General features: G+C 44.4%; 1 protein-coding gene across 2 annotated transcripts in view; it reads left to right on the top strand.

Moving 5' to 3' along the window:
• STXBP1 (syntaxin binding protein 1) overlaps positions 1-18,882 on the top strand; it is an 80,346-nt gene that overhangs the window by 30,746 nt on the left and 30,718 nt on the right. For both annotated transcript variants that reach the window (XM_005582167.4, XM_005582166.4), the window contains exons 2-6: positions 7,426-7,475; positions 9,792-9,873; positions 15,068-15,144; positions 16,642-16,720; positions 17,720-17,823. In XM_005582167.4, the coding sequence (XP_005582224.1) occupies positions 7,426-7,475; positions 9,792-9,873; positions 15,068-15,144; positions 16,642-16,720; positions 17,720-17,823 (392 nt within the window). The remainder of the gene's footprint in view (positions 1-7,425; positions 7,476-9,791; positions 9,874-15,067; positions 15,145-16,641; positions 16,721-17,719; positions 17,824-18,882) is intronic.

Here is an 18,882-nt window from a genome sequence, read left to right as displayed (position 1 = left end):
GTGCCTCATATGTGGCACTGGACTAAGTAAGCATTTTATCTCAATCTTCACAACAGGCTACTAGAGTATTATAATTTTAATTTTGCAGATGAGAAAACTGAAACTTAAAATGTTTTAAACTTGGCAAGGTGTGGTAGCTCAGTAACTCAAGCCTGTAATCCCAGCACTTTGGGAGGCTGAGGCAGGTGGATCACCTGAGGTCAGGAGTTTGAAGGCAGCCCTGCCAGCATGGCGAAAACCCATCTCTACAAAAAACACAAAAATTAGTTGGGTGTGGTGGTGCGTGCCTGTAGTCCCAGCTACTAGGGAGGCTGTGGCAGGAGAATCACTTGAACCCGGGAGGCAGAGGTTGCAGTGAGCCGAGATCTTGCCATTGCACTCCAGCCTGGATGATAGAGGGAGACCTCTTCTCAAAAACAAAAGTGCCAAGGTCACACAGCCAGCAAATGCCTGAACCTGGATGTCAGCCCTGGTCTAACTTTAGCGCTTCCTTGGGCATTTTTGGGGTGACTTCTGCTTGAGCAGCCAGCATTACCCCCTCAGACCCCAGGAGTTCAGTCAAGAAGATGCCTTTTAGAAGAACGTCTACTGTTGAGCCAGAATAACTCCGGAAATTCCCTGTACTCTGGACTGGTAAAAAGAGGTGGGGAGTTGTGGGCTGAGGTTGGACTCTCTTAGTGGCGTCAGCAGCATGAAGGCAACTTCTCCCAACCTGGGGAAAGTAGATCCCAGTGCCTCTGTCCTGGGCAGTGTGGTGCTCTGGGGCTACTGTGTGGAATCTTGGAATCACCTGTGGTGTTGAGGACTTTGGCTTCTCTTCTCCTAAGCTTCTGACTCATCTAATATTAGTCATGCTACTTCAGGTGTTTGCATGTGCCCTGGGCTCAGGGCATCGGGCATCTGGCATGTGTCACTTGGAGGGCAGTTGTGAGTCCCTCCTAGGCTGTGAGGGTGGGGCTTCATAGGGAGCTGCAAGCCTTGCGCAGTCCTTTTAGCGATCCCTGGAGCCTGTATTTTGGGACTCCAATTGAAATATTGGGTGCATTTGAAGATGTCCCAGATCATCTTAGACCACCGGTCATTTTTCTCAGGACATGGCAGAGATTTGTCAAGGTCGGGAGTCACCCAGGACCTAGAGGATGTGGTTGAGAAGGAACCTGCTTTCTTACTCATTTGGTCATGAGGGAAGCAGAGTCCACTAGGGTCTTCAGTATTATGGAGAAATTGAAGCTGCCCCAGTCTTTTGAACACATCTCTGTAGACTAGATGGGTGGTGGAGCAGGCATTTGGCTATAGATACACATGGTTTGGTATGCGGAAGTAAGACCTCCTGGCTGGACCCGCTTCAGAAGACTTCATTGTTTCTCTCCACATGAAGAGGACTTAGGAAGGAGATGAAATGCGATTGCCCGGGATTGTGAGGAGGTAGCCCAAGCTACTTGATTTAATGCTAAACCGAGCTCTAATCCTTGTTTCCTTTTCGGTATTGGATTAGAAAAATGTAGGGCAGGATTAGAATCAGCTGTTAACAATACCCAGGACAAATATATGCCCTGAGAACTTTGGAAAGGAAATAATTTCCTAGGAACGGTGGCAGCTGCAGCGGTAATTTATGTGTGTCTTTTAACACTTGTAGTACTTGGTTTTAGTTTTTGATTGTATCTCTGCCTTTCCCTATCAAAAGGTGACTTAATTTTTTTCAGTGAATTTATATTAATTTTTAGTGGCAAGAAAATACATTCATCCTCAATAATATAATACATTCAAATAGAGAGTGAAATATACTGTTTTCTGCTGTCATTGTGGCAAAGATTAATATAAGTAAACCTCAAGATATTTTATCAGTTAGTATGTTAATTTGGAGAGCCACATAGTACTGGTGAGGGTGGGAGATATACTTTTGGAAAGTAATTCAGCAGAATTTATCAGGAGGCCAGAACATGTAGATGTTTTACCAATTTATTCCATACTCAGAAAGCTACCCTAATGGAATAATTTGTGCTAAGAAAAGCCCTGGCCACAAAGATGTTCACTGACACATTATTTTGAGAGCATTTTTCTTATGCAGAAAGCTTGGGACAACATTGGAAGGCACAAATTGGCAAGTAAAGATTAATTATAACTTTATTGCACAAAAATAAGCTTTTGGTATGAGTTTTTCTAATTTTCCTATGCATATCTGCTTTAAAAATAGTTGTAGCATGCTTTTTCCCCCTTAGCCATATATTTTGAGCATTTTCTTCCTCTTTTGTACTCATATATGAAAACTCTAACCTTAGTTGAAACTGGCCTTTCTTGCACCTGGACAGCCGAACATTATTGGGAAAAACCATTATTAAGCTGCCTGGTTTAACTTTAAATTCACGGTCATGACCGTCAAATTAGTCCTTAGTACTGTCTGTAAATGCTAAAACATTTCCATAGTAAATTGGCTTTCCCAGTCTCTGGGAAGATATGTGATACCTTCTTTCTTCAAAGCTTCCATATATAACACCCCTTCCCCACTCAGCCAATGACTTCATCTCCAACAAGGAAACCCCTCACCTCTGCCACTGTGTCTTCAAGCCCATCTGCGGCTTTCCTCTCCTTCACACAGGATGCCTCCTGTCCCAGGTCAGGCTTTCCTCTTGTGTCTCAGCTCCAGCTCCTTCCTCTTCTTCAGAGACTTCAGTCTTCCATTGCTCCATCCTCTCTCCTGCATCGTCAGTCTCCCCTTCCCTTTTGACTTATTGCCAGCATCACTAAAAATGCTATAATCTTTCCCATCTTTAAAAACAAACAAATCTTACCCTTGCATCCAAGTGTTTGTCTACCCTGTTAGTTTTCATGCCTTTTCTCTGCTACCTTGTAAAGCAAAATTTCTTTTTTTTTTTTTTTTTTTTTTGTCACCCAGGCTGGAGTGCAGTGGTGTGATCTCAGCTCACTGCAACCTCCACCTCCCAGGTTCAGGCGATTCTCCTGCCTCAGCCTCCTTAGTAGCTGGGACTACAGGCACGCGGCACCACACCTGGCTAATTTTTTTTTTTTTTTTTTTGAGACAAAGTCTTGCTCTGTCACCAGGCTAGAGTGCAATGGCAAGAATTGGCTCACTGCAACCTCTGCCTCCCAGGTTCAAGTGATTCTGCTGCCTCTGCCTCCCAAGTAGCTGGGACTACAGGCCTACTACCTAATTTTTGTATTTTTGGTAGAGACAGGGTCTCACCATGTTGGTCAGGCTGGTCTCGAACTCCTGACCTCGTGATCCACCTGCCTTGGCCTCCCAAAGTGCTGGGATTATAGGTATGAGCCACCACGCCCAGCCAAAGCAAAACTTCTTAAGAGTTGTTGTCTGTCTTGTCTTCCTCCTCTCCCATTTTAGTCTGGCTTCATTCTTACCATTTCACTGAAATGCTTGTCAAGGTCCACAAAGACCGTGTCTGTCCATCTCACTGCTCCTGTCAGAGTCATTTTCTACAGCCTTCCCTCCTGCCTCTATTTGATAAGTCCCCAGTGTTTCACTGCAGCTGAGGCTGTGCTTCCAAGCCAAAGAGCTAACTCTAGCTACCTATTTAGCATCTTCCCTTGAATGTGTCTAGACATCTCAATCTTAAAACAACTAAAATAGAACTCCTGATGTTCTCCTACAGACCAGTTCTCCTCCCTCTAAAACTCTCTGAATGTCTCTACATCACTTTCTTGTCTTAAACCAAAAATCTGGGCGTTAGCTGTGTTTCTTTTCTTTTCTGCCACATCCAGTGTATCAGCTAGCCTTGTTGGTTTTACCTCCACAGTGTATATCCAATCTACCCACTTCTCACCATCTCCTCTGCCACTGTCATGCCTGGACTGTTGGATAGGCCTCCTGACTCCACTCCCTGCTTCCGTTCTTGCCCGCTGCTTCTTATCTCTCTGTAGCACATTAGGTCACATCCTTACCTTCCATGACTTTCCAATGCCTTTCATATAAAATCATACTCCTTACCAAAGACTATGAGACTCTGTATGATCTGGCCTCCAACCTCAGTGTATATCATCTTCAGTTCCCAGAAAATGTCAATCTCATTTTCCTTTTTCCACAAGACTTTGTGCTGTTCCTTCTCCTTTTCCTAGTTCTTGACTGACGTCTTTCTTGTCAGGTCCAACTTGCTTAGAGTGGCCTTGCCTGACCCCCTATTTAAGTAGGCTGCCCACACCCTTTTTAAAAATCATAGCACCTTATTGGCCGGGCGTGGTGGCTCTCGCCTGTAATCCCAGCACTTTGGGAGGCCCAGGCGGGCAGATCACGAGGTCAGGAGATCGAGACCATCCTGGCTAACACGGTGAAACCCTGTCTCTACTAAAAATACAAAAAATTAGCTGGGCGTGGTGGCAGGTGCCTGTAGTCCCAGCTACTTGGGAGGCTGGGGCAGGAGAATGGCGTGAACCCAGGCGGCGTAGCTTGCGGTGAGCAGAGATTGCACCACTGCACTCCACCCTGGGCGACAGAGCAAGACTCTGTCTCAAAAAAAAAAAAAAAAAAATCATAGCACCTTATTTATTTACTTTGGAGCACTTATGAGAAGATGCAATTGCTCTTTTCAGTTAGTGACTGCCTCCTTCCCTAGAGCAGCAGCTCCACAGGAGCTGAGCAGCATAGTATCTTGTTCATTCCCAGGGCTTAGCACAATGGCTGGCAAGTAGCGGTTACTCAACAAAGGCCTATTGAGTGAAAGTCTGAATGAATGAGTACATATTTTTTTCCCATATTATTACTTCCAATGGGTTCATGGTATTCCATTGTACAAATGTAACCTAATTAACTTAACCACTGCCCTATTATGGATATATTGGTTTCCAGTTTTTCACTACGCTGAAACATGTGAAGTAGTCTAAATGGCTATTGGGAATATTGTTGACCATGGACAGATTATGCAGGCATTAAAATCCTAGTAAGCATTTTTATTAAAATGGGTGAAATGAGTACATTAAGTGAAAAAAGCATAATATAAAATTATATATATATATATATATATATCTACAGCATTTTTTTTTTGAGTCAGAGTCTCTGTCACCTAGACTGGAGTGCAGTGGGGTGATCTTGGGTTACTGCAACTTTGCCTCTAGCTCAAGCAGTCCCACTGCCTCAGCCTCCTGAGTAGCTAGGACTACAGGTGTACGCCACCATGACTGGCTAATTTTTGTACTTTTTGTAGAGATGGGATTTCACCATGTTGTCCAACCTGGTCTTGGACTCCTGGGCTCAAGTGATTTGCCTGCCTTGGCCTCCCAAAGTGCTGGGATTACAAGCATAAGCCACCACACCTGGCCAACATGATCTTAACTATGTAAAAGTGCATAGAAAAAACTAGTATGAAATAAACTAAAATGTTAATTATGCATTTCAAGTTGACATGATTACAGATAATTCTTCTTTTCGATTTTTTTTTTTTTTTTTTTTGAGATGAAGTCTCACTCTGTCATCCATGCTGGAGTGCAGTGGCTGGATCTCGGCTCACTGCAACCTCCGCCTCCTGGGTACAAGCGATTCTCGTGCCTCAGCCTGCTGAGTATCTGGGATTACAGGTGCGCACCAGCACGTCTGGCTAATTTTTTTGTATTTTTAGTTGAGACAGGGTTTCACCATGTTGGCCAGGCTGGTCTTGAACTCCTGACCTTAAGTGATACTCCCCCATCAGCCTCCCAAAGTGCTGGGATTACATGCGTGAGCCACCGCACCCTGCCTGATTGTTTTTTTTTTTTCTCCTAATCTTTTTTATTTTAAGATGGAATCTCGCTCTGTCACCAGGTTGGAGTGCAGTGGCATGATCTTGGCTCATTGCAACCTCTGACTCCCTAGTTCAAGTGACTCTCCTGCCTCAGCCTCCCAAGTAGCTGGGATTACAGGCCTACACCACCAGGCACAGCTAATTTTTGTGTTTTTAGTAGAGACGAGGTTTCACCATATTGGTCAGGCTGGTCTCGAACTCCTGACCTCAGGTGATCCACCCACCTCGGCCTCCCACCATGCTGGGATTACAGGTGTGAGCCACTGTACCTGGCTGGAATTTTTTCTTTATGCTTTTCTGTGTTTTCCAAGTTTATTGCTCTGTGTGTGTGTGTGTGTGTGTGTGTGTGTGTGTGTGTGTTTACTATGATTCAGTGATTACTGAAGATAGTCGAAAGCAGATTTAGGAACCATTAAGCCCTAGATAATTGTCTAACTGTTTGAAGCATACGTGCTGACAACAGCTCTTGCCCTTCAGGTTGCTCTGGGCGTGTGTTACTCGGGTTTACAGAGTAGCAAGAGTGGACTTTCCTATAGAGCCTCCACAGCTGGTCGGGGTGTGTGTGGGGAGGGGGTGTGTGTGTGTGTGTGGTGTTCTAGGTAATGGGGCTTATCAAAATGGTGATTTGGGGATGAGAGTGCTCTGGAGATGTGCTCAGGGTTGGGAAGGCTTCACAACTGCTCCTCACATCTGTTTTTAGAGCTTGAGGGGGGCTCATGCGGCCTGAGGCATTGTCACCGCCTTTTACCCACTTAACTTTAGGTAGCGGTTCTCAAATCTGAGCCCTTTTGGGGGTTCATGAGGTCAAAACTATCTTCATACTAAGACCAAGATGTGGTTTACCTTTTCATTTTCGTTCTCTCACGGGGCACGGCGAAGTTTCCCAGATGTTATACATTTCAGTACATACTGGCTGCAGAAGCAGCTAGGAGAATCCAGAAGTAGACAGGAGAATGTCTGTGAGGCCAGACATTAAGAAGGGTTGCAGAAATGTAAAACAATGCCAGCCGTCTCCCTAAAAATGTTTTATTATGACAAATATATTTATTTTTCATTAAAATGCTATTTATGTTAACATACAAGTTTATTATCATCTTAAATGAATTAATATTGTTAAAAATTTCTCAGTTTAATTTCCAATACGATAATTAAGAGTATAAAGAAGTTATGAGACCAAAAAGTTTGAAAACCACTGAATTAAGGAGACTGGAAGATAACTTTTTTTTTTTTTTTTTAATTTTTGAGACGGAGTCTTGCTTTGTCGCCCAGGCTGGAGTGCAATGGTGCGATCTCGGCTCACTGCAACCTCTGCCTCCCAGGCACAAGCCATTCTCCTGCCTCAGCCTCCCGAGTAGCTGGCATTACAGGCATATGCCACCACGCCTGGCTAATTTTTGTATTTTTAGTAGCGACAGGATTTCCCCCATGTTGGCCAGGCTGGTCTCGAACTCCTGACCTCGGGTGATCCGAAGTGCTGTCTTGTTCATCACTGAATCCCTAGCACCAATTACAGGTGTGAGCCACCGTGCCCAGCTGAGAACTATTTTTATGGTGGGTTGATTATGGCTCAGTAAACCAGTTGGTGAATTGCATGATTCAGAAACACAAAGCCTAAGGTGTGTAGAAGTCTTTGATATTACATTAATTCCCTCTCTCTCTTTTTCTCTTTCTCTTTTTTTAGAGATTATGCACGATGTGATAAAGAAGGTTAAGAAGAAGGGGGAATGGAAGGTGAGTAGAAAGTACAGTTAATGGGCTTAAGGTGAGTTCACATGGAAAAATCAGAAGGGGATGGAGTTGGAGGAAAGTTGTAGGCAGGAATGAAGGCTTTTGCTGTCCAGAGAGTACAGAATGCTCCTGGATTGGAGAAAGGTGATCTGCTCTGCCTCACATTTCATATGGTCTTGGTTAAGAGGTCTGTGTGTCATAGAGCTTATCTTAAAGGCCACCTTGTCAGGCAGTTAGCAGTGCCTGACTCTTTTGTTCAAACAAAACATTACCTGGAACCCATTAGGTAAAGCAGAAGAAGGTATAATTCTGCTGGCTCTGGGAGAGGAAGAAGAGGCCTTCTTGCCCCTTTGTGGCTCTAAAGCATCTCCATGGAGTCCATGCACAGTTTGGGCTCAAAGCCCTCGTCTGGTCTATCCTCATTGAACTGTAACTGTATAAGACAAAAATAGTAAGCTCGTTTATTCATATAACATTGAGAGCAGTGCTGGAAACTATAGTGTACTTGAAAGAAGTATTTAAACCAATCTAACTGAGAGTGGGCCGGGTTCCTGGAGTGGGTGGTACAGGAGTGGCACCTGCTGCCCCCTATGCATGAAGTCAGCATTTTAAGGACTACTTGGTTGTCTGAGGTTGAGAATTATACTGGCCAGAAGAGTGTGCAGTTTTACTTGATTTTTTTGCATGTTGCTGAAGGATTTATACCAACCAAGAAAGCCCTTAAGTTTTCCTGCAGTCAAAAGCCCATGCAGTTTCAAGTGCATTGGGCCTAGGAACAACAGAGCTGATTAGTATGGGAGGATTTTGAAGTCTCACCAGGGGCCTTTGTTTTAACCATCACATCTGTCCTCACCACCCACAAGGGGAGGCCATCCGATGGGAACTCTTTTTTTTTTTTTTTTTTTTGAGACGGAGTCTCGCTCTGTTGCCCAGGCTGGAGTGCAGTGGCCAGATCTCCACTCACTGCAAGCTGCGCCTCCCGGGTTCTCGCCATTCTCCTGCCTCAGCCTCCCGTGTAGCTGGGACTATAGGTGCCCGCCACCGCGCCCAGCTAATTTTTGTATTTTTAGTAGAGATGGCATTTCACTCTGTTAGCCAGGATGGTCTCGATCTCCTGACCTCGTGATCCGCCCGTCTCGGCCTCCCAAAGTGCTGGGATTACAGGCGTGAGCCACCGCGCCAGGCCCGATGGGAACTCTTTAGCATTCTTTTCTCTCTTACCCTTCCCATCAGTGACGGGCTTGTAGACATGTGAATTTTAAACCAATCTTGAGGAAGCTGCCTTGTATAATAAAAACTAATTGGCCCTTGTACTGCAGCAGAAAGCTTTCTCATCCACACTATCTGCCCTGATGTGTCTACCTCCTATTGCCTCCTTCTCAGTTTATAGCATTACAAAAAGGGAGGAGAAATAGCCTTGTTTTAACTGCCAGCTTCTTCTCCACTGTGGGCTGAATGAAGATAAGAAAAGTTAGCTGAAGAGTTGCAGGTCTGAAGCTTTTGGGCCAGGACTGGAGCATTCTTGTTCTTCCAGCCTAGGCTGAGGTACACTCTGTCCCAGCTGACATGTGTGTTAGTGGCACAGTTCTGATGATGCCTTTCATTAAGTCCCCACGTGCCAGACCCCATGTGCAGGCGGTAGTGTTCACTCTCCCCTTAAACACAAGTGTATGCCCTGAAAAAGTACTCACTAATATGATTATCCCTGAATGTTGGAGCTGTAGATGATATTTTCCTTTATTTGTTTATTTATTTTTGAGACAGAGTCTTGCTGTTGCCCAGGCTGGAGTGCAATGGCGTGATCTCGGCTCCCTGCAACCTCCGCTTCCTGGGTTCAAACGATTCTCCTGCCTCAGCCTCTCAAGTAGCTGGGATTACAGGTGTGAGACACCACACCTGGCTAATGTTTGTATTTTTGTAGAGACGGGGTTTCACCATCCTGGCCAGGCTGGTCTCGAACTCCTGACCTCAAGTGATCCACTCACCTCGGCCTCCCAAAATGTTGGGATTACCGACATGAGCCACCATGCCCGACTGATTTTTTTTCCTTTTTAAAATGGGTATTTACTTTATTATGGGAAATAGAAACTTTTTTTTTAAGTTTATAAAATTAGGTCAGTGAGAGGAAACTCTAACTCCAACAGTTAGGGTATGGGAGGTACAAGCGAGCATGTATCCCCTTGGGCTTCTGGTCCATAGGAAATAGGGTTTCTTCTGTACTCTGCACTTCTGGAGCCCCTTTTGGAGTCTAACGCGGTAAGCTGAGCGAGAACCACAGCAGTTGCCATGCAGCCAATATGCCGTTCTTTTTCCTTGCAGGTGCTGGTGGTGGATCAGTTAAGCATGAGGATGCTGTCCTCCTGCTGCAAGATGACAGACATCATGACCGAGGGCATAACAAGTGAGCATGCTCTCTGTGCTTGAGCAGTACTGGAGCCTTCTCTCTGTGGCAGGCTTAGCTCTTTCCTATTCATTATTATCTCCTTTGATTTTAGATTCTTCCAGCAACCTGTGTGCTAAGACCAGAAGCTCCTGAGAGGCCCAAGGCTATCTTGTTCATTACTGAATCCCTAGCACCAAATCCAGGGCTAGATGCTCATTCAATGTCTGTTAAAGGAATGCCAAAAGAAAGGTTAAATCAAGAAAGAAAAGCCAACCCACCCAAAAGAAAAAAGTTCCGAGCAGGCACTTAACAAAAGACGAAATCCAAATGGCCAATCAATCTATGAAAATTGTCCACCGTCATTGGTGGTCAGGGAAATGCAATTCAAACCAGAGTGTGAGATGCCGATATAGATTCAAAATATTAGAATATTTAATCTCTGAGAGTGCCAGGTGACGGTGGGGAGGTAGGAAAATGGAAACTCCTATGTGATGGAATGTCTGCCCCTTTGAAGAGCACTTGGCAGTATCTAGTAAAGTTGAAGGTAGGTAGGCCGGGCACGGTGGCTCAAGCCTGTAATCCCAGCACTTTGGGAGGCCGAGACGGGCGGATCATGAGGTCAGGAGATCAAGACCATCCTGGCTAATACAGTGAAACCCCGTCTCTACTACAAAATACAAAAAAAAAAACTAGCCGGGCGAGGTGGCGGGCGCCTGTAGTTCCAGCTACTCGGGAGGCTGAGGCAGGAGAATGGTGTAAACCCGGGAGGCGGAGCTTGCAGTGAGCTGAGATCCGGCCACTGCACTCCAGCCTGGGCGGCATAGCGAGACTTCGTCTCAAAAAAAAAAAAAAAAAGTTGAAGGTAGGCATGTCCCGTGAGCCAGCAAGTCTGTGGTCAGGTGTGTGTCCTAGACAACCTCGGGTATGTGTGCCTAGGAAACATGTGCAGGAATACATGTGCAGTGTTGCTCATAGGTGCCCCAAGTGGAAAACAACCAAAACATACATCAAGTGTAGAATGGTTAAGTCAGTTGCGGTGCAATTACACAGCAGAACACTCTACAGGGATGAAAATGGGCGAGCCCCGAGCGCTCACAGTAACATGAATGCATCTGATAAACACAACGGTGAGCAAAGACAGCAAGACACGCAAGACCACTGATAGTGAGCCTTCATTCCACAGAGTTCAGACCGCAGGGCTCAGCTGTGTTGTTTTAAAATGCAGATGTAGGGGGTAAAACCTCAAGAGAAGAGTTCACCATTCAAAGGAGGATAATGATTCTGTTTGCAGGGAAGAGAGGAAATGGTGTTGACAGAGGGGAATGTGAGCTGGAGCCAGGGCACTTATGTGGTGCTGATTGGGTTGGGTTTTGTTTGTTAACTGGGGTGGTGCTTATTTAGACATTTGCCTTATAGTTATTTGTATGTTTATGTTTTGTTCACGCTTTGGAATGTGTGCTATAACTTTTGGTAAATAACAAGGAGTACGATTGCTGGATCACGTGATGAGTGTGTTTAGATTTGTAAGATACTGTCAAACCAGTTTTCAAAGTGGCTGACCATTTTGCATTCCCAGCAATAGTGAATGAGAATTCCTGTTGCTCCACATCCTTACCAGCATTTGGAGTTGTCAGTGTTCTGGATTTTGAGCATTCTACTAGCTGTGTAGTGGTACAGTATCATTGTTTTAATTTGCATTTCCCTGATGACCTGGGATATGGAGCATCTTTTCACATGCTTATTTGCCATCTGTATATTGTTTTTTGGTGCAGTGTCTGTAAGGTCTTTGGCCCATTTTTTAATTGGGTTATTTGTTTTCTTATTGTTGAATTTTAAAGGATCTTCGTATATTTTGGATAACAGTTCTTTATCAGATGTATCTTTTGGAAATATTTGCCCTCAGTCTGTGACTTGTCTTTTCATTCTCTTGATGGCATCTTTCACAGAGCAGTAATTTTTAATTTTAATGAAGTCCAGCTTATCAATTCTTTTTTTCATGGATTGTCACTTTGGTGTCATATCTAAAAAGTCATTGCAAAATCCAAGGCCACCTAGCTTTTCTTTTATGTAATCCTCTAGGAGTTTTATAATTTTGCATTTTACATTTAGGTCTGTGATCCATTTTGAGTCAACATTTCTAAAGGGCATAAGACATGTGTCTGTATTCATTTTGGTTGCACATGGATGTGATTCCTTCATTTTTAAACAACAGATCCAGTGTATGTATCAGCAGAAGCATAGTCCTGTAAATGGCATACACAGTTTTTTGTTTTGTTTTGTTTTGTTTTTTTGAGACCTAGTCTTGCTGTCTCCCAGGCTGGAGGGCAATGGTGCAGTCTTATCTCACCACAACCTCTGCCTCCTGGGTTCAAGCGATTCTCCTGCCTCAGCTTCCCAAGTAGCTGGGATTACAGGCACCTGCCACTGTGCCCAGCTAATTTTTGTATTTTTAGTAGAGACAGGGTTTCACCATTTTGGCAGGCTTGTCTCAAACTCCTGACCTTAAGTGATCCACCTGCTTTGGCCTCCCAAAGTGGTGGGATTACAGGTGTGAGCCACCGCACTTGGCACATATACACAATTTTTGATGTGACTTTTATGTCATTTAGTGATCTAAGTCAGTGTGTTTTTTGTTTGTTTTTGAGACAGAATCTCACTCTGTTGCCCAGGATGGAGTATAGTGGTGCAATCTTGGCTCACTGCAAACTCCGCCTCTGGGATCAGGCAATTCTCATGCCTGAGCCTCCTGAGTAGCTGGGATTACAAGCAGGCACCAGCACACCCAACTATATATATACACACATACACATATATATATATATATATATATATATATTTTTTTTTTAGTAGAGACAGGGTTTCACCATGTTGGCCAAACTGGTCTTCAACTCCTGGCCTCAAGTTTTCTGCTCACCTTGGCCTCCCAAAGTGCTGGGATTACAGGTGTGAGCTACCATGCCCTGCCCCAAGTCACTTTTAAGACTAGGCTTGCCCCTATTTTGAGCTTACGATGTTATTTTCTTCATTGAATTTTTGAAACTATTTTTTTCGTCTATCAAAGCAAAAACAAACAAAACAACCCACAAAAGTAAAGGGGAAAAACACCAAATGGAGCTAACAAGGATCTAAGAAAAGAGCAGTAACCCCCTGTCCTCCCATCTCCCATCCTCGGGGTCCATTATCCCAGAGACAGCCGCCTCGCTCTTCATTCTGGTCATCTTTTTGATTTTTCTACATAAATGTTTGTTCTATTATCTCTCGATTCATTAATTGACTTCCTGTGGGAGACGGGGATTCAGAGCGCTCCACTATACACAGACTCTCTCCTACCCCCAAAAGTGGTTTTTTAAAAATATCCTGCGGCCGGGCATGGTGGCTCAAGCCTGTAATCCCAGCACTTTGGGAGGCCGAGACAGGTGGATCATGAGGTCAGGAGATCGAGACCATCCTGGCTAACACGGTGAAACCCTGTCTCTACTAAAAAATACAAAAAACTAGCTGGGCGAGGTGGCGGGCGCCTGTAGTCCCAGCTAATCGGGAGGCTGAGGCCGGAGAATGGTGTGAACCCAGGAGGCGGAGCTTGCAGTGAGCTGAGATCTGGCCACTGCACTCCAGCCTGGGCGACAGAGTGAGACTCTGTCTCCAAAAAAAAAAAAAATGTCCTTACGGCCGGGCGCAGTGGCTCACGCCTGTAATCCCAGCACTTTGGGAGGTGGAGGCAGGCGGCTCACAAGGTCAGGAATTTGAGACCAGCCTGTCCAACATAGTGAAACCCCATCTCTACTAAAAATACAAAAATTAGCCAAGCGTGGTGGCATGTGCCTATAGTCCCAGCTACTCAGGAAGCTGAGGCCAGAGAATCGCTTGAACCTGGGAGGTGGAGGTTGCAGTGAGCTGAGATCGTGCCCCTGAACTCCAGCCTGGACAACAGAGCAAGACTGTCTCAAAAAGAAAAAAAGAAAAAAGTGTTCTTACTTAGCAAAATTTAAAAGTTAGCAACCCTATGTTGAAGCTCTGAAATATTTTGGGGGCAAGTATTAGTGGCCTAGTAAATTAAAAAATCTATAACCACTGGTAAAGTAGATGTTTGGGGATTTTGGTATTAATTTGAACATTATTTGGGGTGAAAGTCTTTAAATGTTCCAAGTCTTTATAAATGTTACAATCCTTTAAAGTGGTGCTTTTATCTACTTAAATCATCTGCACAGGAAGAATGGCACCTGTGTAATTGCCTTGCTCCCTCCATGCCAGAAGACAGTAGATAACACATTTTAAACCTTACCAGGTGATTGGTAAGATTCTCCCAAAAGCTGTTCTTTCCAGGTGAAGTCACTGACATAACTGTAGAGGAAACAAGCAAACCAAAGCCCATGGTTTGTTTTAACCAAATAGAATGTTTAATCTTTGCACTATTGAAGGAAGCAATCTTGTATAGAGGATGTGGTTGGAATGCCTTCATTTGATATGCAGAGGAGAGCAATGAAACTATCCAGCTGTTGGTAAATAAACCCAACATGGAAATTCTAAAGGAACTGGGATTATCTAGGGCAGACGAGACAAAGCGGAAGAAGAGGCAGAGGACCCATTCTTGACAGAATTAGATAGCATTTTCCATTTTCTCTCAGAACAGATCAATGAATTTACTTAAACTGAAATAGGAAGTGAGAACTATCTAGTGTGATACGATTTCAGATTTTCCTTTGTTGTTGTTTTTGTTTTTGAGATGGAGTCTCACTCTGTCACTCAGGCTGGAGTGCAGTGATCTTGGCTCACTGCAACCTCCACCTCCTATGTTCAAGCAATTCTCCCACCTCAGCCTCCTGAGTGATTGGAATTATAGGCACATTCCAACATGCCTGGCTAATTTTTGTAGTTTTTTAGTAGAGATGAGGTTTCACCATGTTGGCCAGGCTGGTCTTGAACTCCAGACCTCAAGTGATATGCCCCCCTCAGCCTCCCAAAGTGCTGGGATTACAGGCATGAGCCACCATACCCAGCCTGGATTTCAGATTCTAACATCTTGGGCATGTTGAGACCATGGAATTCACTCCCAAGGAATGTGGTAACTTTAAGGAATGGGTGAATGATTGTTCCCCCCCCCAACTGTAGATATTTATCTGCAACAGTCTGAAGGTAGCCTGTCTATATTGCTTCTGGTTTTATGGTCACCCATCATGTTTTCTTATTCACTGTGGGTTGTTTTGTTGTCTAGTTGTGGAAGATATCAACAAGCGCAGAGAGCCACTCCCCAGCCTGGAGGCTGTGTATCTCATCACTCCATCCGAGAAGGTAAACCTTCCACCAGAGGAGGACCCTGGCTAAGGTTAGATGGACTGGCTTGGGATTTATGTGGCACAGACTGTCTGACATTTCTAGGTTAAGCACGCATTTAACACACTGCTCTGTTTAAGCATGCAATCCACAGTGGGGTGGGGCAGAGGGTGGTGTTTATGCAGTGAGAAGTGATGTATTAAGCGTTCTTAAACACAGCAGCTGTGCAGAAAACCAGAGCCTGTGTTCCATGGCCCTGCATCATTCTAGTTTTCCCCCTGGCACTCCCTCTTCAGGTAGGACCCACTCTGTCTAATTAGCAGTCCACCTCCAGACTTTGGTATTTTATGCTTTCATTTTATTTTATCAATATCCAGTTACTGTTCAGATTTACCTGTCTTATAATTTTGGAGGTTACTTCAAATCACCTTCCAAACAACGTCCAACTCCTTGCTTCTGGGTAATAGTTGTCTTAGGCAGATTTTGTTTTGTTTTGTCATTTTTGTTTTGTTTTTTGAGACGGAGTCTAACTCTGTTGCCCAGGCTGGAGTGCAGTGGCACAATCTCAGCTCACTGCAACTTCCACCTCCCGGGTTCAAGATTCTCCTGCTTCACCCTGCTGAGTAGCTGGGATTACAGGCGCCCCCCTGCCACACCCAGCTAATTTTTGTATTTTTAGTAGAGGCGGGGTTTCACCATGTTGGCCAGGCTGGTCTCAAACTCCTGACCTCAAGTGATCCACCTGTCTCAGTCTCCCAAAGTGCTGGGATTACAAGCGTGAGCCACCACGCTCAGCCTTTTTTTTTGAGCCAGGTCTCATCCATCACCCAGGCTGGAGTGCAGTGGTGTGGTCAGAGTTCACTACAGCCCCGACCTCTGGGGCTTAAGTGATCCTCCCACCTCAGCCTCCCAAATAGCTGGGACTGCAGGCACACGCCACCATGCCCAGCTAATTTTTGGTAGAGATGGGGGTCTTGCTATGTTGCCCAGGCTAGTGGCAAACTCCTGAGCTCAAGCAATCCACCTGCCTTGGCCTCCCAAAGTGTTGGGATTACAGGCGTGAGCCACCACGCCAGCCTTAGGTGTCTTAGGCTATATAAATTTCCTCCAATTTCCACACTTTCTTTCCACTTTGAAAACTGGCCTACATATGAGTTTCTACAGATACAAGTAAATTGCCAAAAGGTCATCAATGTGAATCTCCTGGAAGGTTTCTGCCCAGTTTCCTTTTGTTGTGGGTGTCTTCCTAACAACTAATTACATGGCTCCAAAGAACTGATACAGTCATTCCAGAATGAGCTAAGAAGGCCTTTGTTCATCTAAACTCTGAAATAATACTAATTTTAAGTCCTCAGGACTTGGTTGTGGCCAAACATGAGTGTTAGAATTATGCATCAAAAATCTCCTGATTTTGTGCAAGTGTCTTGAAGCCATTGGATTTAACTCAGTTCAGATACAGGTCCCATTTGGCTCTAGAATTGGATTCAGGTCCCTCTTTTCTCCCCCTGTCCACAGTCCGTCCACTCTCTCATCAGTGACTTTAAGGACCCGCCGACTGCTAAATACCGGGCCGCACACGTCTTCTTCACTGACTGTGAGTACATCCGAGAGCTGTCCCCAGTCCCATCAGGCTGGTTAGCATTTCTGCACAGCTGGGCTGAGCCAAAACTAAGGCAGGTCAAGAGGGAAGAAATGGGTTGTTACCATGCTTGTCCCAATCTGCTAGTTTCTCTTCAGAAGATAAATTGCATAAGAGACAAAAATAAGTGCACCAAATACAAACCCACTAGATCATGCAGTCCTTCCTGCTGAAAAATAGCACACAAGCACCTCTTCTCAGGACTGACAGGCTTGGTGCTGAGAATGACCTTCCTGAGGCTTGGCATTTCATTATGTAGACTTCCAGTCAGCACTGTATGCTGTAGTAGGTTTCCATCAATTTTTCAATTACAAAGATATTCCAATCCAGTAGTCTTTGTATTAAATAGAACCTGCGTCATTACCGTGGAATTAGTTTTCTTATGTTGTGGGGATTTTATGCTCAGATTCTGGCAGAGATGCAGAGAGAGATGAATTGACCTGGATATCTACAGAGTATAAAACAGTAAGAATTCACCCAGAGATCTTCTCTCTAGGGATAAACTCCCACGGCACTCACCACTGAGAAAGTGGAAAGGATATAGTAGAAGAATGATTTTAGCCAGGTGTGGTGGCTCACACCTGTAATCCCAGCACTTTGGGAGGCTGAGGTGGGTGGATCACCTGAGGTGAGGAGTTCAAGATCAGCCTGGCCAACATGGTGAAACCCTGTCTCTACAAAAATACAAAAATTAGCTGGACATGATGGCAGGTGCCTATAATCCCAACTACTCAGGAGGCTGAGGTGGGAGAATTGCTTGAACCCGGGAAGTAGAGGTTGCAGTGAGCAAGATCACGCCATTGCACTCCAGCCTGGGTGACAGAGTGAGACTCCATCTCAAAAAAAAAAAAAAAAATCCTGATAAAATGAAGAGCCCACTGTACGTGTGCAGCTATTAAATGAACCAGCAAATGGACAGGAAAGCCAACTAACTGTCTTTTGTCATGCTTGCAGCTTGTCCAGATGCCCTGTTTAATGAACTGGTAAAATCTCGAGCAGCCAAAGTCATCAAAACTCTGACGGAAATCAATATTGCATTTCTCCCATACGAATCCCAGGTGAGCCTGAGTAGGGGGTGGGAAGGAAATCTGCATCCTCTCTTATTCTGAGAGGGTGGGGTGGGACCTACTAAAGAGTGGGGGAGGGAAGGTACCATGCTCTGAATTGCCAAATAACAGGTTATAAGTGAATGTTTACTGAATGGAAATAGTATTCCATAGGGCCTGCCCCCTGCCCTCATCTTACTCTCCAGTTGTTTCTGACTTTGCATCAGCCTTGTGCCTTTCTTTGTGTGCATTTCATCCTTGCTCTCAGTGCTCACTCTTGTCGGCTGACTCCTTGAATAACCACAGAGTAGCCAATCAGAAACGAGCTTGGAAGGAGAGCGAGGGAGGGGAGCAGAAGCATCCCATCTGCTGCGAAGGAGACTGTTTTTTAGGTAGAGATAACCTCAGTTTGTCATGTGCTGAAAGAGCAGATGGCAGCCTCCGTCATTAGCCGTTAACACTTCAAGTGCCAAATGCCAAGCCCATAAAGTGCTCCCTTGGAAACAAACAAAATTATTAAACAAATAAAGGTGAAGCTGATTGTGAGAGAACAGACACAACTTGTCTTGGTATTTTAAGAGTTGTTAAAATGTCTTTTCTTACCAAACAAGGAAACAAAAACTACAGGACTTTGATGCATTTTATGGAGCTAAAAGATGATTGTGGCATATTGGATCTTTACAGATCAGCTTCGAGACACCAGAGAGTGACCTATTCTCAGAGAAAGAGAGATGCATAAGATGTAGTGTGAACATTTGAAAACAGGCTTCCTTCTCACTTGGCCTAAAGCCTGTCACCTGCTTGGGGAAAGGAATTTTTTTTTTCTTTTGTGTGTTCCGTCCCTACGTGGACAGAACAAAATCCAGCTTTAGCATATTCAACAATATTATATTTCAGAAATTTTGATAAAGTAATAAACTCTTTTTATATACCATTTTTAAAGGTTAAGGTAGTTTATATAAATGAGAATTTAAGAGAATACTGATAATGGAAGACTCAGTCATTTAAGAGAGAATCTTCAACTTCTAGCACACTCCAAAAAAAAAGAAATGGAAAAAGAAAAGACAAATA

Source organism: Macaca fascicularis, chromosome 15, assembly GCF_037993035.2.
Source record: "Macaca fascicularis isolate 582-1 chromosome 15, T2T-MFA8v1.1".
Classification (NCBI taxonomy): Eukaryota; Metazoa; Chordata; class Mammalia; order Primates; family Cercopithecidae; genus Macaca; species Macaca fascicularis.
This window is presented reverse-complemented; position numbering and strand designations above follow the sequence as displayed.